Raw genomic sequence first — 25,744 nt, 5'->3', positions numbered from 1 at the left:
ATTTATCAATGGACATTTAGGTTGTTTCCATAATAATTAAGTTTTAAGCTGATAAACTGCTTGGTTAAAACTATTTGTTTACCCAGGGTCTGGGGAGAATGAAAATGTTTGCTGCTGCCAGCACCACTGAAACGAGTGTAAGACTCTTCTGGTGGTTCCAAAGACAAAACTATTTAAAGATCTACCTACATGATAATAGAAAATTGATTTTAAAAACCTAGTGCAAGTAATTTCCAGAATTATAGAGATTTCTGCAAATCCTTGTTTTTGTGAAGCATGGATAAGTTTTTTTTGGGGGTATCAATCTACAATTACATGAGGAACATTATGTTTACTAGGCTCCCCGATTCACCAAGTCCCCCCCAACAAACCCCATTACAGTCACTGTCCATAAGTGTAGTAAGATGCTGTAGAGTCACTACTTGTCTTCTCTGTGTTGCACCACCCTCCATGTGCCCCCCAACATTATACATGCTAATCATAATGCCCCCTTTCTTTCCCCTCCCCCTATCCCTCCCTTCCCACCCATCCTCCCAGTCCGTTTCCCTTTAGTAACTATTAGTCCATTTTTGGGTTCTGTGATTCTGCTGCTGTTTTGTTCCTTCACTTTTCCTTTGTTCTAATACTCCACATATGAGTGAAATCATTTGGTACTTGTCTTTCTCCACCTGGCTTATTTCACTGAGCATAATACCCTCTAGCTCCATCCATGTTGTTGCAAAAGGTAGGATTTATTTTCTTCTTATGGCTGAATAATATTCCATTGTGTATATGTACCACATCTTCTTTATCCAGTCATCTACTGATGTACGCTTAGGTTGCTTCCATGTCTTGGCTATTGTAAATAGTGCTGCGATAAACATAGGGGTGCATATGTCTTTTCCAAACTGGGCTGCTACATTCTTAGGGTAGATTCCTAGATGTGGAATTCCTGGGTCAAATGGTATTTCTATTTTGAGCTATTTGAGGAACCTCCATATTGCTTTCCACAGTGGTTGAACTAATTTACATTCCCACCAGCAGTGGAGGAGGGTTCCCCTTTCTCCACAATCTCGCCAACATTTGTTGTTGTTTGCATTTTGGATGGTGGCGATCCTTACTGGTGTGAAGTTATATCTCATTGTGGTTTTAATTTGCATTTCTCTGATGACAAGCGATGTGGAGCATCTTTTCATGTGTCTGTTGGCCATCTGAATTTCTTCTTTGGAGAACTGTCTGTTCAGCTCCTCTGACCATTTTTTAATTGGATTATTTGCTTTTTGTTCATTGAGGTGTGTGAGCTCTTGATATATTTTGGATGTCAACCCTTTATCGGATCTGTCATTTATGAATACATTCTCCCATACTGTAGGATACCATTTTGTTCTATTGATGGTGTCCTTTGCTGTACAGAAGCTTTTCAGCTTGATATAGTCTCACTTGTTCATTTTTGTTTTTGTTTCCCTTGCCTGGGGAGATATGTTCATGAAGCAGTTGCTCATGTTTATGTCCAAGAGATTTTTGCCTATGTTTTTTTCTAAGAGTTTTATGGTTTCGTGACTTACATTCAGGTCTTTGATCCACTTCGAATTTACTTTCATGTATGGGGTTAGACAGTGATCCAGTTTCATTCTCTTATATGTAGCTGTCCAGTATTGGCAACACCAACTGTTAAAGAGGCTATTTCCCCATTGTATGTCTATGGCTCCTTTATCGTATATTAATTGACCATATATGTTTGGGTTAATGTCTGGAGTCTATATTCTGTTCCACTGGTCTGTGGGTCTGTTCTTGTGCCAGTACCAAACTGTCTTGATTACTGTGGCTTTGTAGTAGAGTTTGCAGTTGGGGAGTGAAATCCCCTCCACTTTATTCTAACTCCTCAGTGTTGCTTTGGCAATTTGGGGTCTTTGGTGGTTCCATATGAATTTTTGAACTATTTGTTCCAGTTCATTGAAGAATGCTGTTGGTAATTTGATAGGGATTGCATTGAATCTGTACATTGCTTTAGGCAGGATGGCCATTTTGACAATATTAATTCTTCCTAGCTAAGAGCATGTGATGAGTTTCCACTTGTTAGTGTCCTCTTTAATTTCTCTTAAGAGTGTCTTGTAGTTTTCAGGGTATAGGTCTTTCACTTCCTTGTTTAGGTTTATTCCTAGGTATTTTATTCTTTTTGGTGCAATTGTGAATGGAATTGTTTTCCTGATTTCTCTTTCTATTAGTTCATTGTTAGTGTATAGGAAAGCCACAGATTTCTGTGTATTAATTTTGTATCCTGCAACTTTGCTGAATTCAGATATTAGTTCTAGTAGTTTTGGAGTGGAGTCTTTAGGGTTTTTTATGTACAATATCATGTCATCTGCAAATAGTGACAGTTTGACTTTTTCTTTACCAATCTGGATTCCTTGTATTTCTCTGTTTTGTCTGATTGCCATGGGTAGGACCTCCAGTACTGTGTTGAATAACAGTGGGGATAGTGGGCATCCCTGTTTTGTTCCCAATCCTAGAGGAAAAGCTTTCAGCTTCTCGCTGTTCAGTATGATGTTGGCTGTGGGTTTATCATATATGGCCTGTATTATGTTGAGGTACTTGCCCTCTATATCCATTTTATTGAGAGTTTTTATCATGAATGGATGTTGAATTTTGTCAAATGCTTTTTCAGCATCTATGGAGATGATCATGTGGTTTTTGTCCTTCTTTCTGTTGATGTGGTGAATGATGTTGATGGATTTTCGAATGTTGTACCATCCTTGCATCCCTGAGATGAATCCCACTTGTTCATGGTGTATGATCCTCTTGATGTATTTTTGAATTCAGTTTGCTAATATTTTGTTGAGTATTTTTGCATCTATGTTCATCAGGGATATTGGTCTGTAATTTTCTTTTTTGGTGGAGTCTTTGCCTGGTTTTGGTATTAGGGTGATGTTGGCTTCATAGAATGAGTTTGGGAGTATACCCTCCTCTTGTATTTTTTGGAAGACTTTAAGGAGAATGGGTATTATGTCTTCTCTGTATGTCTGAAAAAATTCCGTGGTAAATCCATCTGGCCAGGGCGTTTTGCTCTTGGGTAGTTTTTTGATTACCACTTCAATTTCGTTGCTCGTAATTGGTCTGTTTAGATTTTCTTTTTCTTCCTTGGCCAGTCTTGGAAGGTTGTATTTTTCTAGGAAGTTCTCCATTTCTTCTACATTTTCCAGGTTGTTAGCATATAGGTTTTCATAGTATTCTCTAATAATTATTTGTGTTTCTGTGGGGTCCGTCGTGATTTTTCCTTTCTCATTTCTGATTCTGTTGATGTGTGTTGATTCTCTTTTTCTCTTAATAAGTCTGGCTAGAGGCTTATCTACTTTGTTTATTTTCTCAAAGAACCAGCTCTTGGTTTCATTGATTTTTTTCTATTGTTTTATTCTTCTCAATTTTATTTATTTCTTCTTTGATCTTTATTATATCCCTCCTTCTGCTGACCTTAGGCCTCATTTGTTCTTCTTTTTCCAATTTAGATACTTCTGACTTTAGACTATTCATTTGGGATTTTTTTTCCTTCTTTAAATATGCCTGGATTGCTATACACTTTCCTTTTGCTGCATCCCACAGAAGTTGGGACTTCGTGTTGTTGTTGTCATTTGTTTCCATATATTGCTTGATCTCTATTTTAATTTGGCCATTGATCCATTGATTATTTAGGAGCATGCTGTTAAGCCTCCATGTGTTTGTGAGCCTTTTTGCTTTCTTTGTACAATTTGCTTCTAGTTTTATACCTTTGTGGTCTGAAAAGTTGGTTGGTAGAATTTCAATCTTTTGGAATTTACTGAGGCTCTTTTTGTGGCCTAGTATGTGGTCTATTCTGGAAAATGTTCCATGTGCACTTGAGAGGAATGTGTATCCTGCTGCTTTTGGGTGTAGAGTTCTATAGATGTCTATTAGGTCCATCTGTTCTCGTGTGTTGTTCAGTGCCTCTGTGTCCTTACTTATTTTCTGTCGGGTGGATTTGTCCTTTGGAGTGAGTGGTGTATTGAAGTCTCCCAAAATGAATGCATTGCACTCTATTTCCTCCTTTAATTCTGTTAATATTAGTTTCACATATTTTGGTGCTCCTGTATTGGGTGCATATATATTTATAATGGTTATATCCTCTTGTTGGACTGAGCCCTTTATCATTATGTAATGTCCTTATTTATCTCTTGTTACTTTCTTTGTTTGGAAGTCTATTTTGTGTGACACTAGTACTGCAACACCTGGTTTTTTCTCCTTGTTGTTTGCATGAAATATATTTTTCCATCTGTTGACTTTTAGTCTGTGCATGTCTTTGTGTTTGAGGTGAGTCTCTTGTAAGCAGAATATAGATGAGTCTTCCTTTTTTATCCATTCTATTACTCTGTGTCTTTTGATTGGTACATTCAGTCCATTTACATTTAGGGTGATTATTTAAAGATATGTAGTTATTGCCATTGCAGGCTTTAGATTCTTGGTTACCAAAGGTTCAAGGTTAGCCTCTTTACTATCTTACTGTCTAATTTAACTTGCTTATTGAGCTATTGTAAACACATTCTGATGATTCTTTATTTCTCTCCCTTCTTATTCCTCGTCCTCCATTCTTTATATGTTAGGTGTTTTATTGTGTGCTCTTTTGTGTTTCCTTTGACTGCTTTTGTGGGTATTTGATTTCATTTTTTGTCTTTAGTTAGTATTTGTTTGGTCTGTTTTCTTTTCTGTGATTTTATTTTCTCTTTTGACATCTATTTAGCCTTCAGAGTGCTTCCATCTAGAGCAGTTCCTTTAAAATACCCTGTAGATGTGGTTTGTGGCAGGAAAATTCCCTCAACTTTTGCTTGTCTGGGAACTCTTTAATCCCTCCTTAATATCTAAATGATAATCGTGCTGGATACAGTATTCTTGGTTCAAGGCCCTTCTGTTTCATTGCATTAAATATATCATGCCATTCTCTTCTGGCCTGTAAGGTTTCTGTTGAGAAATCTAATGATAGCCTGATGGGTTTTCGTATGTAGGTGACCTTTTTTCTCTCTTTAGTTGCCTTTAATGCTCTGTCCTTGTCCTTGATCTTTGCCATTTTAATTATTATGTGTCTTGGTGTTTTCCTCCTTGGGTCCCTTCTGTTGGGAGGTCTGTGTGCTTCTGTGGTCTGAGCGACTATTTCCTCCCCCAGTGTGGGGAAGTTTTCAGGAATTATTTCTTCAAATGCACTTTCTATCCCTTTTCCTCTCTCTTCTTCTTCTGGTACCCCTGTAATGCGGATATTGTTCTTGTTTGGATTGGTCACACAGTTCTCTTAATATTCTTTCATTCCTGGAGATCCTTTTGTCTCTATGTCAGGTTCTCTGCATTCCTGTTCTCTGATTTCTATTCCATTAACAGTCTCTTGCACCTCATCCATTCTGCTTTTAAGTCCTTGCAGAGATTGTTTTATTTCTGTATTCTTCCTCCCAACTTTATCTGTTAGCTCTTGCATTTTTCTCTGCAGCTCCATCCATCCGCATGGTTATGACCTTTATTTTGAAATCTTTTTCAGGAAGATTGGTTAAATCTATCTCCCCAGTTTCCCTCTCAAGGGATTTCTATGTGATTCTGGTCTGAATCAAATTCTTCTGCCTTTTCCTGGTGATAGAGGTAGTCGTGGACAGTTGGCATGTGTGTTAGCTGGGAGAACAAAGTCCCTTCCTGTTTGCTTGTCACCTTCCTATCCTGCAAGAACAGCGACCCCTAGTGGCTTGTGCTGGGCAGCTGCATGCTGATGGGGTCTCTGGGTCTGTCCCAGGCTTCTGCAGGGAGAGATTCTGCATGGCTGCTCTGGGCTCAGCCGTTCTCTGGCTGGTGCTCCGCTATGGCAGGGCCGCACCAGAGCGGGAACTGGCAGGAGGCTGTTTATTGCCGTGAGGGGCCTCAGAGCTGCACTGCTGCCCAAGGGTTAGGGCGCCTGGAGTTCCCCGGGCTTTCCAGCTGCTGGGCTGAGTATGCTGTGATGCTTCCGTCCAGCTGTGAGGCTCCTGTCCCTTTAATACTTTCCAAAACCACTCACTTTTCTTTTGTCACAGGGCACCAACTGTGGGAACCTGTTCACAGGTTTTACTATTCCGTTTCCCTAGTATCCAGCACACCACGCACTGTGTGTCTGCTCTCCCAGTGCGGATGACTAGGGCTGAGTATTTAGCAGTCCTGGGCTCCCACTCCCTCCCCACTTGAACTCCTCTCCTCCCTCTGGTGAGCTGGGGTTGGGGGCGCACTCGGGTTCAGCCGGGTCGTGGCTTGTATCTTACCCCCTTAATGAGGCACTGGGTTCTTGGTAGATGTAGCCTGGCTGTTGTACTGTATCTTCCGGTCTCTCTTTTAAGTATAGTTGTATTTGTTGTATTTTCAAAAATATATATGGTTTTGGGAGGAGATTTCCGCTGCCCTACTCACGCCGCCATCTTGGCTCCTCCCCTACTCATGGATAAGTTTTTTAATATGGGGCATTAAGTGTGAAGTCATTCCTTAATACTCAAATAATTCACAAAATTCACTTGCACTTTTAAAAAATAGATTGTTTACTTAAAGATTCAAATTCATATTTCAAAGAGGAGGGTGACCTTATCTCCTTTGCTACAGAGTATTTAAATGACCAGCTTGGCCCTTACATGCAACTCGACCTGATAGCCTCATTGCCATCAAAGGGAAACATCCTTCTGGCTGCCAGCCTGCATGGTGATTGCATGTTGTTAGCCTGGCTGAGGCTCCCCAGGCTACTGCGGAATAACTCAGGAAGACACGGTCTTAGCATTTTAATTGTATTTGTTTCAACCTTGGAAGCTGGGATGGGGGAGGCGGAAGCATCAACTTCCTGCTGGCTTAAAAGTTTGAGAACAGAAGGTTCAACCAAATGAACTTGCAACTCTGCTGCTGTCAGTGGTGTTCCTGGCCCTTTTCAAGTCATGTACCAACCCTGGGCCCCCGAATGGATCTGGGAACTTGCATGGACCCCTCACTTCCCTCCTTGAACTGCACTGGTAGATGTTTACCACCCCTTCCTTCTTTCCTTCAATTTTTTCTGGGTTTCACCTCGGGAAGTACATGCCTGTCCCTACCCACACACTTGTGCCAGCTGAGGCGCCTTGGGTTTACCATCCAAAGCTACATCACAGATGCTCAAAGTTGTTGGCAGGGTTTGGCACTTGGGGTGAGGGCACTGAGATTTCCGGGTATTCAGCAGTCCTGTTATCACAGGTGAATGACTTTCCAGCCTATTGTAACAGCCTTCCTCCTGGACCCTTTCCAGCCCAAAAGGGCTGTGGCCAGCCATTAGCCTCCTTTCCAATGGCAACGTGGAGTCTTCTCCCAACATCCTACCCTAGAACCACCCTTTGTGGATGCTGTTACCATCAATGCTTATTTGTTAACCTGGGTGAAGCTTTCTTAACCTTCCTGTTTTCACCTCAAATCAATGAAATGCAGTGCCAAGGAAAACAGAATTGAATGACAATGTTTGTGACAATAGAGCCATTAAGGTTTTTTTTTTAAGGGAGCTGCTTAGGGATAATGTTACAGTAAGACTTGAAATAACAGAAATGTCAAAGTGCAAGCATTCTCTCACTCCGACTCCACAGCAAAATGTAATAGAAAACATTTAGTTTGCTAAAATAACCGCACCCCACAAATAGCCTAGAAATGTACTTGAAGCAGCACAAACATTATAAATCATTTCCAGACTTTCAATCTGAAAAATTAAGCAGCAGTGGCACAGGGTGGCAGTGTACTTGCCCTAGTCAATAATACTTTCAGTTGTACTTAGTACCTGAAACAAATAGGGACTGAGTAAAAAAAAAAAATCCAAAAAACCCACAGACTTTTTGCCTGGGGAGTAAGGGCAGGAACTAGGGACAAGCACTTGCCTGGATCACGTCAAGCTGAGCTGTTCTCCCACCCCTCCCTGTACACAGTGGGAGAAGACGACCCACTTTGCTCCAGAAGTCAGAGTAGAACCTCAATCCATGCGAGTCTTCAGTGAAACCCCAGAGTCTGCCAGTGTAACAATGAAATGGCCATTATTTTCCCCAGTAGACTAAAATATAATAACATTTCCAATTTTATCATACCCACCCGCAGCTAAAAATTTCCCAAGTGTTTGAGCTCCCTTGAGAACAAAATGAATGCACTCCAAACCAGTATTAATAATACTTGGAAACAGCTGAGTTTGCCTAGTTGACTTTTGTTTTTTCCTTTCATTGAGCTGCTCCGGAGCATAATTTTAAATGACATTCGTAATTGCTTTTGTGAGTAAAGTTGTTCCCAGCTCAAATAGAGGAACTGAGTCAGCATTTTATAATGTATATTTGACTGCCCACCTGCAGATGTTTGTCATCTACCAAGTGTGGTTGGCAGGGGTACAGAGGGCACGGGGCTGTGACTAGAGCTTGGACCTGCCATTCAGGCAGCCCTTCAACCCCTATAGGGGCTATCAGTCAATGGAGTGGTGAAGATGGGGTGGGGGCACTGGGACTGCCTCTCATCAGCTTTAAGACTCACAAGTCAAGAGGGCTACTCAGTGTACAGGATCTGGGCCTGTCACTTCAGGTATCTCTCCCTACAGAGCGAGGCATTGTGTCTCTTCCACCCTCTCCTAGCCCACAGTCCGCCGGGGATAAAATGGCCCACTGTTCCCGGGCAGGCTGATATGGGCACAGGACACTGGAGCATGTAAAACAGTCCTGCGTCCAGCCCACAGCAGGGCCAAAGATGGCCCTACTTCAGAGCAGGACATGAATTTTTCCTGAGCTTGAAACTATTTATCTTTCCTCCTTTAACTTTTAAGACATAAAAATAAATACAACAAATGTAGAAAACATTGAATAAATTCTAGGAGTTTTGTTGTTCTTGGGGAGTGGGTGTATGTGTATTTGCTTTTAGCCAACCAGCTCCTTTTTGCAAAGCAGTTCTCTTTGAGATCTCTAGCTGGAGGGGTGGGGAGTGCACAGAAAGGCAACAAAGTGTAACTTCTTTGCTTGCAGAACCTGAAAAATGTATTGTTCTCCTTTGTTACATCCCTATTGGTGATACCCTTTATTATAACAAGACACAGCATCTACTTTTATTGCTTATAAAATCTGTATATTCAACATATGCCAGCTCTAGGCTTCTTGAAAGGAAGTCCTATTTTTAAAACATCATCTTGGCTTTAGTATTTTTGGCTTACTGTTCCCACGATCTCTCTGAGGCAGTAATGAGTCCTTGTCGGTAAGTCTGGTCTCATGGGAAAAGTGACCTCAAAGTTCTGCAATATTTTACCCTAAAACTCACCTTAGCTATCTGCATGTAAGGATCACTTCGGTGAGCCTCCCAGTCCACGCTTGGGGTCTGCTCATAACTTTCCTCAGTTCATCATCTTTACAAAAGAACTCAGTCTCGAACCCCTGCCTGCTCTCTATACCTTACAAATGTTTCCACAATGTGCTATTTCAGACCTTCAGTTGGGCTGGTTTCTCTGCTTCCAGGCTGCTGGTGATCATGACCCAACAATATTAAATCACACAACATTAATATTTCCAAGCTGACCCTCTAGGCAATTGGATCTCGGGCCAGATTCAAGGCTTCTTGCTGGCAGGGCCTAGAGACTGCCCTGTGTCCTCACAACTCTCCCTGTGCCTCCTGAGGTTATTTTGGACACTCCTGCCTGAAGGTAAGACTTAACAGAAGGGGCTTCCACTCAGTGAGTAACGACACATCTATGTCACTGGCTGTTTTCAGAATGTGATTCCACAGCACAGCTCCTTGCTGCCCGTGTCCGTTTCAGGGGAGGAGAATCTGCTCACTCCCAACGTGGGTCATCACTGTGGTCAAACGTGGTGGTCATCCTTCCAGCCTCTTAACCCCCTAATTTAAAACTGTTCAGTAGCAGCTGGTGCTCCCCGCTTCTCCTCAGCATCCAGCACAACGGATCTGAATGCTAACCAGGCCAGTTGCAAAAATGTCAGGCCCGCTGGCCTGAGGCCTGTGGGCTGAGGGGGCAGGGAGCAAAGCTGATGAATTCCAGTTCTCAGGAGCACATCACTGAGCTCAGCAGCTTTTCTCCAGTTGAAACTGCTTCCTGTTCGGCTCCCAAACAGTTCTCCACTTCCCTGTGTTCTTGAACCTGGGCCAGAGCTGTTTGTTAGTCCCTGCTGTTCGTATTCTATACTGCACCTAAGCAGCATGGTTTCTTTCAACCCAGCACATTCCTTGGGTTCCACGACAAAGCAAGGGGATGAGGGGCCAGGTGACCTCACAGAGAGAGAGGCCCACTTATGAGTCAGTCTGCTAGAGGGGAACGTTGGACATGGAAAAGTAAGGCCAGCTGAGCTGCTTTAGTTTCACTATGGTCTGTGCTGCTCATGCGGAGAACAGGCTGAGAAAAAGGCACACTGAGGAATTTTAAGCCAACTTACAAATGTTTTTTAAAAGCATCACTCCTGATGATTTATATTACATTTGTATTCACCGGAAGGAAATTTCTGTCCAGTCTAAACATCTCTTTGAACACCCTCTGAATCCTGCCTCGCCAACTGCAAAGGGGCCCTTTTGCCCTCCCCTGCCCCTGTGACTACAAGAGGCCTCTCAGGGCCATAGAGAAAATGTATGAAGTGTTGAACCTCATTTAATATCAGCCTGATCTCCCCACTGATAGTGTCCCAAAACAGCTGAAGTTCAAGTTCATAGGTACACCCCACTGCAGCAGTCTGAGAAGAAGGCCATCTTAACAAGCTCGGTAAAATCTGACATTATAAGTGTGGTGTTATAAAGGAATGAGAGTTTTTATTTCCAAACGTATCCAGTCCTTCAAAGGAATTACAGAAATTACTTGCCAAGTACATGTGGACAGCAGAAGGGTTAAGAAATTGATTTCATCTCCTCAGTCTGGTTACCAAGGTGTGACGCAGTCTTCATCATTGAGAGGAATTGTGGGGTCAGAGAGAGCCAGAGGGCCACAAGAAAGGATTGTCCACCCATCGGACTAGCCAAAATGAAAAGATTAGATGAAATCCACATTGTTGAAAGTCTTGGAAAAAGACTCTCCAAGCAACAGCTGGTGGAGGTGAAATTTGGTACAACTTTGAAGAACTTTACCTCTTGAAATATAAAAAGCACATGCCCTTTGCTACATATGGTCACCCTACGATAGAAATTTTTCATATGCTTAACATGTTTGCAAAGGATATTATTGAAAATGTAGCACTGAACTATTGGGAATAGGAACTAGTTACACATATTACAATACACTTATAATGAAATACTAATATACATTAAAAAGAAGAAGTTATGGGAATTTTTTTAAAGGTTTCATTAGTTTTATTTCTGTAACCTTTAAATCACACCTCACAAATCAGATTTTGTCACAACTGGATTTAATAGAAGCACAGGAGTCAAATCCACTATTTTCTGAAACACTGACACAAAGTAGGGAAGGGAACAATTACTTATTCATGAAAGGCCATCAGAAAAATCCCTAAACAAAAGGTAAATAATTATTAAGTTTAATTCTAATTGGTAAAAAATTTTATTTCAATTAGCTGGGACTAAGTTTCTTAAGTCCATAAACCTTCCCCTAAACATTACTGAGCCTTTGCTAAAGGATAAATTGATGAACTCAGCAGCACTCTATGATATAGCTGTTGGAACATGCCACAGAAAAACAGAAAATAATTTTTTAAGAACATGATGGCAACTATCAGCAGCCAATATTTTCAGACTTCCAATTACCAGAAGTATACACAATTTTAGTCCAGAAAAAATGTCAGTTTTTAAATGTTAAGCATTTAGATTGAAATGAACCCTCTCCCTCTTTAAACAAGCACAGAGATACTGAAAAGTATTCCCTAAAAAATCTCGCTAAATGCTTTATGGAAAGAAAAGCATGCCCTTGTAGATATTAAATGTAGTCAGTACTGGGACTTTCCAAAACCAGTGACATATGTGTCCTCAGCTGCTGGCCAGGAACTGGTGGATAGGTAACTAAAAGCAGCAAACACATTCCGTGGGTGTGCTTTCTCCATCCCCGACTTCAAGGACTTGTCCAAGGTAGCGATTACCTCATCATTTGGAATGTACAACATGGTGACTGTAGTTAATAATACTGTATTGTATAAGTCAAAGTTGCTAAGAGAGTTGACCTTGAAAGTCCTCATTACAAGAAAAAAATTTTAAGGAATTAGAAATATTTAGCTACAAAAATGGCTACATATTGGTTTCAATTTGCATAAAACATTGGTAGACATTTATCACAAGAACTGTAGAGGATGCTTCTAGGAAGTGAGCCTGGCAGGTATTTTGTATCCTTCCATAACAGTTGAACTCATTTTTCACCACATGCTCTAGTTCCTTCTAAAAATTTCTTAAACACTTGTTTCAAAACGGAGAGTGAGCACCTGATTTTAATCCTCTGGCTGTGTTACCCTTGACAATTAATCTTTCTGAGCTTATTACCCCATCCATAAAATGGGGACACCATCTACCTCATCAAGCTGAGATGAGGAATAACTCAGACAACATGCATTAAGCAGGTAACACAAAATAGGCACTTGGTAAATGTCACCTTCGTCTTGATTTTTCCTGAACACCAAATCCACCATCATCTGAGGGGACCCTGCCTGGGGGAGGAGCTCCCAAGGTACAGCTCCAATAATGTCTTGATCAAAGGCAACACTAACCTGACAAGGGGGCAATAAGGATTTGGGTGAGGATGTGTTTTTAAAAAGTGTTTGCACCTTACTGCAGCCTTGCCACTCAGGTACCTGTCTATGCACACACACTCATACCATCCTAACTTCCAGCCCTCTGGCTTGAACACAGCACCTGCACTGATTTAGGATCAAGAATTTAAACATATTTCATTGAATGAGAAAGTCTGTGTAGTGACAATGTTTAACAAATGCCCGCTCTTCAGCAACCTGTGTCTAAGCAAGAGTGTCTTGCCAAATGGGTTTCAGCCCCAGGCAAGTTCGCTATGGATTCAGTATGACTAAAGAAAATGACAGCAAAATGTTCTTGGGGGTGCAAGGGTTATACCCAACTTTATGTCCAGGTGGTAGGTCAGTGTGGATAAAATGAGAGTTTCTGTGGCCAGGATTCTCACCAGGCCCTGGTTGACTAGCCCACTGCACACCTGTGGGCAATTTGACTCTATAAAAAGACTTCCGCCCAGTGCTCTGGGTACGACATGGTGGCAGGGCTGCAAGGCTGCAGGAGAGCAGAGCAGAGGCTGGAGTGGTGGCAGCACCGAGGACAGAGGCCCAGAGGATGGCTGTGCGGGACAACTGTGCAGAGAGGCCCAGAGGATGGCTGCGTGGACAGAAGGGCCCAGAAGCAGACACTGGCTTGCTGCCTGCAGACTTGCTCTAAGTGAATGGGATTCTAGTGACTGACTTGCCACCTGGAAATAAACCTGGGTATAACCCTTTCACCCCAAGAACATTTTGCTGTCGATTCCTTTGGTCACACTGAATCCATAGCGAACCTGCCCAGGGCTGAAACCCATTGGCAAGACAGTCAGTCACTAGAATCCCATTCACTCAGAGCAAGTCTGCATGCAGCAAGCCAGTCTCTACCTCTGGGCCCCTCTGTCCACACAGCCATCCTCTGGGCCTCTCTGCACAGCCGTTCTGCACAGCCATCCTCTGGGCCTCTGTCCTCGGTGTTGCCACCACTCCAGCCTCTGCTCTGCTCTCCTGCAGCCTTGCAGCCCTGCCACCATGTCGCACCCAGAGCACTGGGTGAAGCTCTTAATATAGAGTCAACAGCCATGTATTGCCCACAGGTGTGCAGTGAGCTAGTCAACCAGGGCCAGGTGAGAATCCTGGCCATAGGAACTCTCAGTTTATCCGCACTCCACCTCTCCAGGATTCTCTCCTCTCAATCTATGTGCCCTTAGTCCTCTGCAATGGTCCCTGTGCAAGGAAGTTCAAACATTGTTCTCCAGCCTCTACAACAAAAAGTCTTGCAGACACACAGGCCAGACTCATGGCTCTGCCTCTGACCTCTGCCTCTTTGGTTTTAATGGCTGGAACTGCTGCTCTGGTTTCAGTTGTTGCCATAGCTCCAGTAAGATCCTATTTGGCTTCCTGTCTAATTTCCTTCCATCTGCTCCTTCCCATATCAAATCAACCCACATCTGGATCCTCATAACCCTCACGAGGCCCCTCAAATTCCTCCTATGAGTAACAGGTCTTATTTCTTTCCAGGTTCTCGTTGCTTCAGCTACTGTACATGCCACCTTGCATTTTGGAATCGCTGCCTCAAGGCAGGCTGCACTGTCAGGGAAGACAGCTTTCCCATCTCTGATCCCGACAGAACAATTCCATCCACCCCTAAGTCCCACAGCCACCGGCTCAGCCTGAGTATAGGGGTAGACCATAGAGTGCTCCATGAACTGGGGAGGGTCTGCTCCTCTCCTTGGGGAACTTTCAGCTGCTGGGTCTTTATTTTCTTTACAACTACTGGGCATGCTTTCAATACAGGAGGGGCCAGTGCCTCCAGCACCACCCCTTCATCCTTCCCCAGCTCCTCCATTTCTGGGGCTGATGGCACCTTTCTCTCCACTCCCCTGAGTGCCTCCTCTGCTACAGTGCCTAACAACAGTGCCAGATCAGTCTTCAGAAGCTCTCTTACCTTCAGCTCAATGCTTTGCAGCTGACGTTCTCGCGCCACCTCCACCTGTGCTTCTCTCAGGAGTTCGTCTTTTTCCTTGATGGCCTCTACCTCCTTCAGAACACCTGGCAGCACTGCCATCTTGTCTCTAATGGCACCTTGCTGCAGGTGCTCTCGTGCTGCCTCCTCCCACACAATGCCATCTCCTTCCTCAGGGAATCCACAGAAGTCTGCAGCTCATGTTCTTGTGCCACCATTTCTTGGGTCTCCTCTGTAGACCTTTTTAAGACTGTGAGAAGCAGCCAACCCACAGTCCCCACTGCCTCACAGGCACTCTGCTTCTCAAATCATCTGCTTACTATACCAAGGGCTACCCCTACTGCCTTAGGTGTCACCTCCACTTGTCTCCAGTCCTGGGGTGGGGCCCAGTCCTCGAGGAGGCAAGCCACCTCAGACCACATACCCATTGGGGGATGATCCACTGTCTCCCCATTCACAGGGGCAGCCCACTGAAGCACCCCTCCCATAAGCACAGCCTGTCTTTTTCCTTGGTCTACAATGAGTCCTGCCTACTACATCAATTGTCTTGCCAGTGGGTTTCAGCCCCAAGCAAGTTCGCTATGGATTCAGTGTGACTAAAGAAAATGACAGCAAAATGTTCTTGGGGGTGAAAGGGTTATACCCAACTTTATTTCCAAGTGGCAGGTCAGTCACTAGAATCCCATTCACTGAGAGTGAGTCTGCATGCAGCAAGCCAGTCTCTGCCTCTGGGCCCCTCTGTCCGCACAGCCATCCTCTTGGCTTCTGTCCTCGGTGCTGCCACCACTCCAGCCTCTGCTCTGCTCTCCTGTAGCCTTGCAGCCCTGCCACCGTGTCGCGCCCAGAGCACTGGGCGGAGCTCTTTATATAGAGTCAACAGCCATGTACTGCCCACAGGTGTGCAGTGAGCTAGTCAAACAGGGCCTGGTGAGAATCCTGGCCACAGGACCTCTCATTTTATCCACAAAGAGGTTCTCTTTTCAGTGATTATTTACACATAAGCCATCTGGGACATGGTGACCTGATTAAAATAGAATAGCTTTCAAAATGCTTTGTTAGAGATGTGGTGGTGGCTGGTCATTTCTTTTTCTGTGTGTTTGGAAGAATTTCTCAGCAAGCAAGCTTTCTGACATGGCTTAGGTTGAAGTGCACTTACCTCCTTTCCTAATTTCATTCTAAGGGCCCCCTCTGTGTCAAGAACAAAGACCAAGGTGTCTTAAATGCCTACAGAGATGCAATCAAGGGCCCTACCAAGGGCAGAGGTCAAAGGGAGACATGCTGAAAAGGACCGGAGAGCACATGGGTCCACCTGGAACAGAAATGGACAGTCTGTGATGATGGATTGTTCTTTAAGGAGCTACAGACAGCATTTGAAGGAATGTGAGAGGGAGATAAGTGGGTCCATGAATAATTGAAGACGTTTTCCCCTTTCCATATTAACACCCTACCTCTGCTTGGAACTTCAGAGCTCCAAGTTCTTTCATGTAGATTACTGTGGCAGACAGTTCACTGCTCATCAATGACCCTTAGTACTCATCCTGGCCTGTTCCACTGGCCACGGCATGGCCCTGGAGATGAATCATGACTGGTCCAAGTCAGTGCTTTTCAATTTTGGCTGCAAAGTACAATCACCTGGGATTTCTTAAAATGTCCCTGTGTCTGAACCTCACCCCAGAGCAATTAAATCAGAATTTCTGGGGCATGGAGCTCAGGTATTAATGTTAAAAAAAAAAACAACTCCTCAGGTGAATGTACTGTCCCGCCAGGCTGAGAACCACTGGTCTAAGCCAATGATGATGATCCCATCCTTTTACCAGGGCAGGGGATGTGACCCAGTTCTGGCCAATGAGACATAAGAGGAAGTTGGCTGGGTGAGGGGGTTCTGGAAAGGCTTTATAACCAGGCTGAAGGCATGGGAGATGTGTGAGGACAAGCTTCCCTCGCCCTTACTTGCTAACCAGCTTCCTTCCTTTCTGCCTGTGAACAGCCCTGTGGAGTTATGATGCTTGTACCTGAGGCTCCTATCTTGTGACCTTGGGAAGATAAGCTGGGCAAGGAAAGCTGAGAGGACAGAAAAGATGGAAAGGACCTGGGTTCTTGGTGACTTGGCTCTGGATACTGTGGTTCCTACCCAGCTCTGAGGAGAAGCACACTACTCCCTCCCTGCCACACCCTGGCTGGCTGTCAGGTACACCCCAGCTAGGAGTTACCCAGGTTAATTCATGTGTAGCCCCTTGTGGATAAAGTGAAGGTTCCTATGGTCAGGATTCTCACCTGGCCCCAGTCGGCTAGCTCACTACACATGTGTGGGCAATGTGTCGTTATTGACTATATAAAGAGCTCCACCCAGTGTTCTGGGCGACATGGTGGCACGGCTGCATGAGAGCAGAACAGAGGCTGGAGTGGTAGCAGCACCGAGGATAGAGGCCCAGAGGATGGCTGTGGGGGCAGAGGGGCCCAGAGGCAGAGACCAGCTTGCTGCATGCAGACTCATTCTGAGTGGGACAAGATTTTAGTGATTGACCCACCGTGGAAATAATGTTGGGTATAACCCTTTCACCCAAGAATGTTATACTGTCATTTCTTTGGTCACACTGAATCCACAGTGAACTTTCCTGGGACTGAAACCCACTGGCAAGACACCTCTCTTCACCACTGAGCCCAGGGCATGCTCAAATGCCACATGGGAAGGACAGCCGTGAGCAGGATGGCTGTAGAGTCACCAGCTTTCCTATGTAGGTGCCACAGGAGCTCAGGGATGTGTGATTGATTTGGTTGCTGGTTGGAACCCATTAGTAATAAAGCTAAGTGTGTTCCCCACCCCCAGTAAGGTGCTGCCAGGGGGTGCTTTAGGGGGCCAGGAAAGGCGGTGTTATTATGCAGAGATTCTTTGAGCTCTGGGCCCTAACACCAACACTGCTCCACCCTCCTCAGCCCAGGTGTGACTTTGAGCAAGTTACGTGACTTCTCTGAGCCTCAGATTCCTCACCTGTGAAATTGTTAATGTGTCAAAATAATGATACAGGTACAAGGCTTAATTCAATGCACAGCACACGATGATCTGTCCTCTTCCCTTGCCTTCCCTAGTAGTGTCACAGACTTTTGGAAACTAATCAGTGGGCCAGTAATATTATCTTTCTAGGAACCTGGAATACGAGCATTTTAATAAATCCACTGGTTAATGGTGACATGATAAGTGCCCACTAATGCCAGCAGAAATGTGGGAAGAGGGGCTCAGTCACCAAAGTGTGAACGAATCTAAAGCTTGCTCTCAGATGTACTTGCAGCCCTGAACAGGAAGCCCCACTGGCCTTCCAAACAGCAGCATAGTTACTGTCCCTACACACACTCTAACTTCCTAGGAGAGAAAGACTGTGTCTTCTAACTGACTCTCTATTTGCTTTCCTACCTCACCCCCGTCAGTCGTCCATAAAGTGAAAAAGTGAAAAAAAAAACTTATGGGGGATAATCAGTTCTTAAAGCCACAAAACGCTGCAGCATTTGCTCTGGAGAGGTGGTCCCCCAGCCCTGTGGAAGAGGGTTAGGGACCATTATGTTACTTACGTCTGTAAAATCCAGGACTAGCAGATGAAAGGATGTTTTTGTTACGATGTGACAAATCACTCTGTGCCTTGCCTGCCTTCATTCTGGAAATCAGGAAAGCACACAGACTTCCTAGCAGTGACAGAAACTGACCAAGAAAACCACTTAATGACTGGAAGCAAAAAGAGTCAGCTTCCGAAATCACTCTGCAACCCTGGCTCAGTTAACAACAACAAAATCTATCTTCATTAACATCTTCAGCTTTGTCCTTAGAGCTTTACCCCAGGGGAATACTGAATTACACTACAAAATAATGGATGGAAACTTAAGTCACTTCCACCCACCCAGCCCTGCTTTTCCTCCTCCTCTGGACCAGACGTTGCCGAAGGCTTCACCCCTTCCCACTCACACAGAATTTAGGAAAACCCATTCCCAGGTCACTAACTAGGCTCCTAAGGTCATCATCATGCGGAACATACTCTTCCCTCAGTCAAACGTACAGGCCGTACACTGACCCAGACACTGAACGAATTCTGAGACCATATAAACCCCACTGCGGCATCTTAGGATATGTGCTTTACAGAGAAAGAATACAAAAATGGGGGAGGGGAGTCTTTGTTTTAGAAAGTTCCTTCTGAAGTCCTAGCCAAAGCTCTTACTGACAGTCTCAGGTCTAATCTCTGAAACGGATGAGCAGGAGTGGGGGTGAAGTCCAGCCCTGAGGTCTTGTAGGCACCTGAGGCAGCATTGGGACATGATGTGAACGGGATATGGTCAAATATCCGGCCAACGCCAGCCACTGGGGGCGGTCAGGGAGTTGCCACATAAGCCAGGGGAAAGCAAAGTCCCTATACCACATGTGCAGCACCTGTTGCAAGAGAGGGCCTGAATGCTTGGTAACTCAGAAAGGCAAGCCCGGGGTCTGCACTCAGAGAAACAGAGGCAGAGTAGAAAGATGAAATGAAGTAGGTAGAGGTAGGTCAGCTAAGAGCCATAATTTCCCACCAAACCCTGCTTGGGGCTTTCTCTATGTCTGCAAACACTGTTGCAAAAATTTTCCCCGTGGGAACGACTGGCGTCAAGATCAAGTCATAATCATCAACCTCAGATGGTCTCCCAAATCCTATACTTTTCATGTCATTTTCCAGTCTCAAGTTCCGTTACTATTTCAAACCTTCTCTCTCTCCTGAGACCTCTGATGCCCCTCTTCCCTCTCCGCCCCACTCCTAACAACCCTACCTCCTACTTCATGGGAGAAACTGGGAGTGCGGAGACCTGGAGTCCGCCCCAACCATACCTCACCTCTCCCATCTCAGGGTCCTCCTCTGAGGAGGCAGGTGGCCAAGCTAGAGATCACAACGACTCTGCCAAATGCTACCAGCAGCACTTTCCCACCTGCTTGGATCTATTCAGACAGGTGAGATTCGGGTCGGCATCCCCCTCCCGCTGCAAGCTGGTCCAAGCTCCCCGGGAAGACCCTACCCAGAGCCGCCTTACCCGGATCCGCCCCGGGGAGGCGGGTGGGGGGCTATGTGGCGCCGTCGGCCTCTGCCAGCAGCAGTGTTTCCTGGTTCCCGGGCGGCTCAGCATCGCCCTCCTCTCCGCTGCGAGGGTAGGCCAGCAGACGCATGGCTGGAGCGCAGGCGGCCTCCACCTGACGCACCTGTTCTCGGCTCAGGCGCTCACGCCAGGCATGCACCGCCTCGCGGGCGTCGCGGGCCGACAGGTGGAAGGGCCGGTCGGCGCCATAGGCTGCGCCGCGCGTCATGTTGAGCGCAAAGGCGTCGAGCGCAGCAAGCGCGCGCAACCCAGCAAAGCGCAGCAGGCGGCGCAGCTGGTCGCGCGGCTGCCGCACCAGGTCCTCATAGCGCAGCCTCAGGTAGCGGCGCCGCAGCCAGGCGGGCGCACCGCGCGCGAAGAGCAGGTCGCGCAGCCAGGCTTCGCAGATCACCTCGAGCGCGCCGGTGAGGAAGAAGTCAGCGCGCGGCGCGGCAGGCAGCGCTCGGGCTGAGTCCCCTGGCCGAGCGCCCACGCCGTGAGCCAGCAGCACGCGGTGGAAGCGGTCGCCCCTCTGGCGGGTGCGCAGCACCTGGATGCTCTCGCGCAGCAGCCCCTGCCTGGATTTGAGGCGCGAGTTGTGCACGGCCCGCGGGTCGCGGAAAAGCTGCACCACCTTCAGGTTGAGGCCGGGGTCCCGCAGCAGAGGCACCAGCACGCCCAGGTCGAGAAGGCGCACGTCCTTGATGACCACGACAGGATATTTGCGGCACTCGGCCTCCAGGGCGCGCAGAGCCACGGGTGGGCAGCTGCGCTCGCAGGCGGCATCTTCGACGAGGCCGACTTCGGCGCGGGCACGGGGTGCGCCCGGGCACAGCGGCGGCGAGCAGATGACCTTGTTGGTTCGCCAGCGGAAGAGGGCGGCTGTGGTAAGATTGGTGGCGTCTGGGAACCGCGCGGCAGTGTCCCCAGGAGGCGCGTACATCCTCAGCACCGAGAAGTCGCAGCGGAAGAGCGAGCGCAGCATGTCGCGCAGCGCGCCCTGCAGGCTCTCGGCGTCGCCCGGATACAGCGCCTGCCACAGATGCCACATGGGTTCATACAAGTAGAAAACGTCCGGGTGCTGGTTGAACAGCTCTCCCAGGAACGACGAACCGGTGCGCCAGGTGGCATGCACGTAGATGTGCTGCTTCTTGCGAGACACCGCCTCCCTAATGGCGCCGCTAAGGTTGCCCGGGGACCTCAGGGACAAGCCCCCGCCCCACTCTGCGGCCGGCAGCGCCTCTGCGTCCTGCTCGCGTTCGCCTGCCGCCGCCGCCTCCAGGCTCCACATTCCCAGGCTGCGCCGCAGGCCCGGGCAGTGCCCGGTGCCCTTGTCCCCGTCACGGCCGCCGTCCAGTACGGAGGGGACGAGCAGCAGCACCAGCGTGTACAGCACCAGCAACATCGCCAATTTGCAGTACTCCCGGCGCCGCCGCCACCGGCCCTTCATCGTTCACCAACCCTCCCAGAGCAGGTGGGGCGCCTGTCCTCTCCCCTTCCTCCAAAATCTGTTCCGAGTCCGCGCCTCCGGCCTCCTCGGGCCCCTCTGCGCCGGGAGGAGCGGAGCCACCCGGGCTGTGCATCAGCAAGTGGAAACGGGAGGCGGCGGTTCTAGCGGCAGCGCCCTTGCAGACTCTTCTCTGCGCCGCCGGAGAGCCGCCTATTGGCCGGTTTGGCAGCCGCGCGCCCCGCCTTCAACCCCACAGCTTCTCCCCGCCTCTCTATCCTGCCGGGTTCGCGCAAGGCGCTGCCAGATCCGGGCGGGGTTGTCGCGGGCTGGGGACGCCGGCTGGGGAGCCCTGAGCCAGACCCCACCTTTCCCCAACCCCTCCTTAATGAAGTCAAGGCTTCGTGAATTTTCAGGCAAGGGAGGGGCTGGTATGTACGCAATGTATCCAGTGACGGGACGTGGACCCCCACCCTGAGAACACCCGTGCAGCTCCTGTTTTATGTCCCCTGCCTGGCCATATCTGTCGTAGGCAGACTGGCCTGTGCAGTATTTAGAGCGGGGCCCCTGGTCACTATCGACAGCTAGCGCCCCCCATCAACCCTGGGATGAGTGTTACTGAGTTCTGGATGGGAGAACTTCCCCAAGATAAAGACACGATTGCATACTGCAGGGCAGTCCAAAGGAATGAGGCACTACTGCATTCACGCAGTGCATTTCATTGTTAAGGTGTATGTCGAAGGTGAGTTCCTCAGGAGCTCAGTGCTTGAAAGGACCCATTAGAAGGGACGTGTAGTTAAGGATGAATGAAAAGTGAAAGGAAGTGCAAGAGGCAGATTAAGCTTAGAGATCATGACATCCAAAAGAGAACTTTCAAAGGAAAATTTGTGCTCTGCTGCAGCAGTATATTGAACAAGGATATGAACACCCGAAGGCCATGTGAGGTTAATGGTGTTCAAATCGGAAAAATGTGAACATCTCCTGAGATCTTCTCTGGACTCTTTCATCAAAGAAACTACTTCACCTCGGAAGTCACTAGCTCCAGCATCCATCACAGACCTCTCTTCTTTCAGCCACTTGTTCCAATCCTCTCTATTCTCCAGCCTCATTGACCACAACCTTGACTTTATTCTCAATTTTTTGTATAGACCCTGATACCACTCTTTCCCTGCTCCTTTTCCACACATGACCTTACCTCCTACTTTATAGAGAAAATGAAACTGTGTTAGACAATCTCTCGCTTTTCTACTACCAGAGCCACCTATCTAGTTACCTCTGTAGCCATCTTTTCCTTTATGGCAGGGATATTCTTTTCCAATATTCAGCTATAACTTTTTCCTTCTCTATGTTTTTACTTTTCCCTCCTATCCTCTTTTAAGCAATTAGATGGCTCTGCATTCACCTAGGGAGAGATGCAGCCAGGCAGAATGCAAAAGGTCATTGGTGTTTCTAAACTCCAGTAGTTAAGAGTGTGCTAAGTTTTTAAAATAACCACAAAGTTTTCCCCTCTTTTCTCCATGTCCTTTGGCGATGCCTACCCACACTCACCCTGGGATGGACTTGTGGCATGAATTGGTCAGTGGGACAGTAGCAAACAGGACACAAGCAGAGGCTTCAAAAATGCTTCCACTGTACAGATTGCCCTTTTGCTGCTCTTGGGAATCCTGAGATAGCCAGGTGAAAAGCTTGGGCTAGCCACATGGATCAGAGACTAAGCTGTCCCAGCTGAGGCCCACCCCACCTCAGACCAACCAGCATGCCAACAGCCAGACAGATGAGAGAGGATATCCTAGACCAGTGCTTCTCAAACTTTAATGTATACATAAACTACCTGGGGGTCTTGTCAAAATGCAGAAACTGATTCATTAGGTCTGGGTGGGGTCAGAGAGTCTACATTGTTAATAAGCTCCTAGGTGCTGCTGGTCTGAGGGCCACACTTTGAATAGGAAGATATTACACCATCCAGCTGCAATAGAGTTGACCCAGTCCAGTGCCACCTTGCTGACCCACAGAATTGTGGGAAGTAATGGATGTGTGTTGCAAGATACTAAGTTTTGGGGGTTTGTTATGCAGCAAAAGCTAGTTCACATAGAGAGGGTGTGAAGGCTCAGATGCAATTTCCTGGAGAAGCAGGGGACGGAGCAGACCTCCACTGGTCCCTTCCCTGGGCTGTGGGCAGGTGAAGGGAGAAGTCTATGGCCCTGCAGCAGAAGGCACCTGAGCTCTAATGAGTCAGGGAAGAGCAGGACTCAAGGCGGAGTGGCTGTGTGGTTGGTCCAGCCTGAAACAGATTATCAGTGGTACTGTCCTAAACCTTCCTGGACCCCAGGCACAGCTTGGAGGCTGCAAGAGGGTCACAGAAACAGAATGGCAACATCTTTGGGACAACTATGTGGACCCAAACCCAATGATCCTAAGACCCCAGATCAACAGTACACTCCTGGGAATAGAGAAACCCTAGGTATCACCAAGGTGAATTATCTGTTACTTCAGCAGAGAGTTCAATCAGAAATAAAGTTATTTTCAATAAAGTGATTTCTAGCACACCTAGGTTATGGACCTGCTACCCCCTTTTTTTCTAGTAAAATAGGGTAGGCCCCCATCTCCCCTGTCCATCACCACTTCTCCCTCCTGTTAATTCAACCACACCCTCTCAACCAGATTATCCTCACCAATGTGAGAATTCATTGTTAAATGTCCCTCTCCCTCTCTTTTTCACTCTTTCTCTTTTAAAGTCCCAGTGATTCATATCCTCCTCTAAAGCAGCTACTGCTGATATACACCTTTATGGCAATCAGAAGGTGCCCCCTCCAGAAAGATGAATTGTAAAAAGGGGGCAGATCACATTGAAAAAAGTACTCCTTCCTTGAAGCCTCAACCCCAAGCCAAAGTTTAAGCCTGAGTGCCCCTGCATCCTTCTGCTGGGTATTGGGCATCACCACACCCTTGCTGGCTACCACTGCTTTCTCTGCCTGTCCCTCACAGTCCAGCTTCTTGGTGGAGTTACATATACTTGTTCTCCCTGTTCGCATTGCCTACTCGTTCCTCAGCACACTTGAGATTGGATTCTAGCCCCATGTTGCTATATAAACAGCTCTCTAAGCTTATCAATGGCTTCGGTTTTATTGAACCCACAGCATATTTTCATGTCTTACCATATTTGACCTTCCCATAGCATTTAACAGTATTGACAACTCCCACCTTCAAACTCTCTCTTCTTTCAACTTCCATGATATCACACTTGTCTGGTTCTCCTCCCATTTCATAGCTGCACCTTCAGAGCACAGCATTTGGAGACCAGGCTCTGTAAAACAGTGATCCTAATAGTACGTACCCTGCAGGATTATTGTAAGAATTAAATTTTATCATCCAGATAGATGATAGATCACAGATAGATGGATAGGTATTTAGATGATGATGATGATGATGATACATAAGTAGATATGATAACACTGCATGACAAGGGGTAAGCTTCAAGTATTACGAGTTACTGTCATTGTTGCTATTGTGGGAATCTCATCCTCCTCCCTTTTGTCCTTCAATGTTAGAATGTTAGAATTCCTTCAGGCTCAGCCCTAGCCCCTTTTTCTTCTCACTCTCTGGACTCTTCAATAAACCCAGATTAACATTTCCTGCCCAGACTGCTCCTTGAAGCTCCAGACCTGGAAATCCAGCTGTCTACTTGACAGTCCCTCTTGTTTGCTTCAAGGTTATCTTAATTTTAATACGTGAATGGGAAAACCATCTCTTCTATTATGTAATCAGGAATCTGGGAGTTGGTCTTGGCACCTCCCTCTCCCTCAGCTCCCATCTGTCAATCCAGTCCATTGGCAAGTCAGGTTAGTTTTATCTCATCATAGCCCTTCAATCCATTCACTTCTCTTCATTGCCCTACTACCACCCTAGGCCAGATGATCACCCTCTGTCCCCAGGAGCACTGTCAAAATTGCTTATCTGGTATTTGTTTCCATTCTGCCCTCCTCTGATTTTAAATTAGCAATTTATTCCAGTCATGTCATTCGTCTGCTTGGAACTCATCATGGCTTCCAATCAGTCTTTGGATAAAGACTCAAATCATTAAGAGTTGTAAATTGTGTTGTCAAGAGCTTTGGCCATCAGAGCGTATCATGGTGTCTGGCACATAGCTGATACTCAGTAAGTACCTGTTGTCTGATTGACTGGTGGGAGTGTAACTTCAGGGGGAAAATATATTCCCAGCCTGGGGCAAATAACCTTTGAAACTGAAATTAGTCAAAGGCAGAAATAAACTGGGAAAAACTCATTTATTGCTTACAAGCAGTTGTCCGTTTCTGCTCGCCTGTGTCTCTTGCAAACTAGCTGCAAAAAGGGACCTCACCCAACCTCTCTGGTGGAGATATGCCCTTGCTTCCCCTTGTAATCATCTATTGATATGGAGATGGACTATATCTCTTCACCCCTTGGAAACACTAAGGCCAGGCAGGAGATTCTGGAAATAATTGTAATTTTGCCCACAGAGAGGAAGCACTTTTACATTTGGTCTTTGAAAGCAAACCACTATTTTTTTAAAGTAAGATTAGCAGACATAATTTTCCAAAAGTAGTTTTA

At 46.4% G+C, this 25,744-nt stretch overlaps 1 protein-coding gene across 1 annotated transcript in view; it reads right to left on the bottom strand.

Annotated features, from left to right (window-relative positions):
* Window positions 1-21,422, bottom strand: part of CHST7 (carbohydrate sulfotransferase 7) — a 29,845-nt gene extending 8,423 nt beyond the window's left edge. The window contains exon 1 of the mRNA XM_036907466.2: window positions 19,669-21,422. Within this exon, the coding sequence (XP_036763361.2) occupies window positions 19,700-21,160 (1,461 nt within the window). The 5' untranslated portion in view covers window positions 21,161-21,422 and the 3' untranslated portion in view covers window positions 19,669-19,699. The remainder of the gene's footprint in view (window positions 1-19,668) is intronic.
* Window positions 21,423-25,744: the final 4,322 nt, after the last annotated feature.

Source organism: Manis pentadactyla, chromosome X, assembly GCF_030020395.1.
Source record: "Manis pentadactyla isolate mManPen7 chromosome X, mManPen7.hap1, whole genome shotgun sequence".
In the NCBI taxonomy this organism is placed as follows: Eukaryota; Metazoa; Chordata; class Mammalia; order Pholidota; family Manidae; genus Manis; species Manis pentadactyla.
Note: the sequence above shows the minus strand (reverse complement) of the source record. Positions and strands in the feature narration are given on the sequence as shown.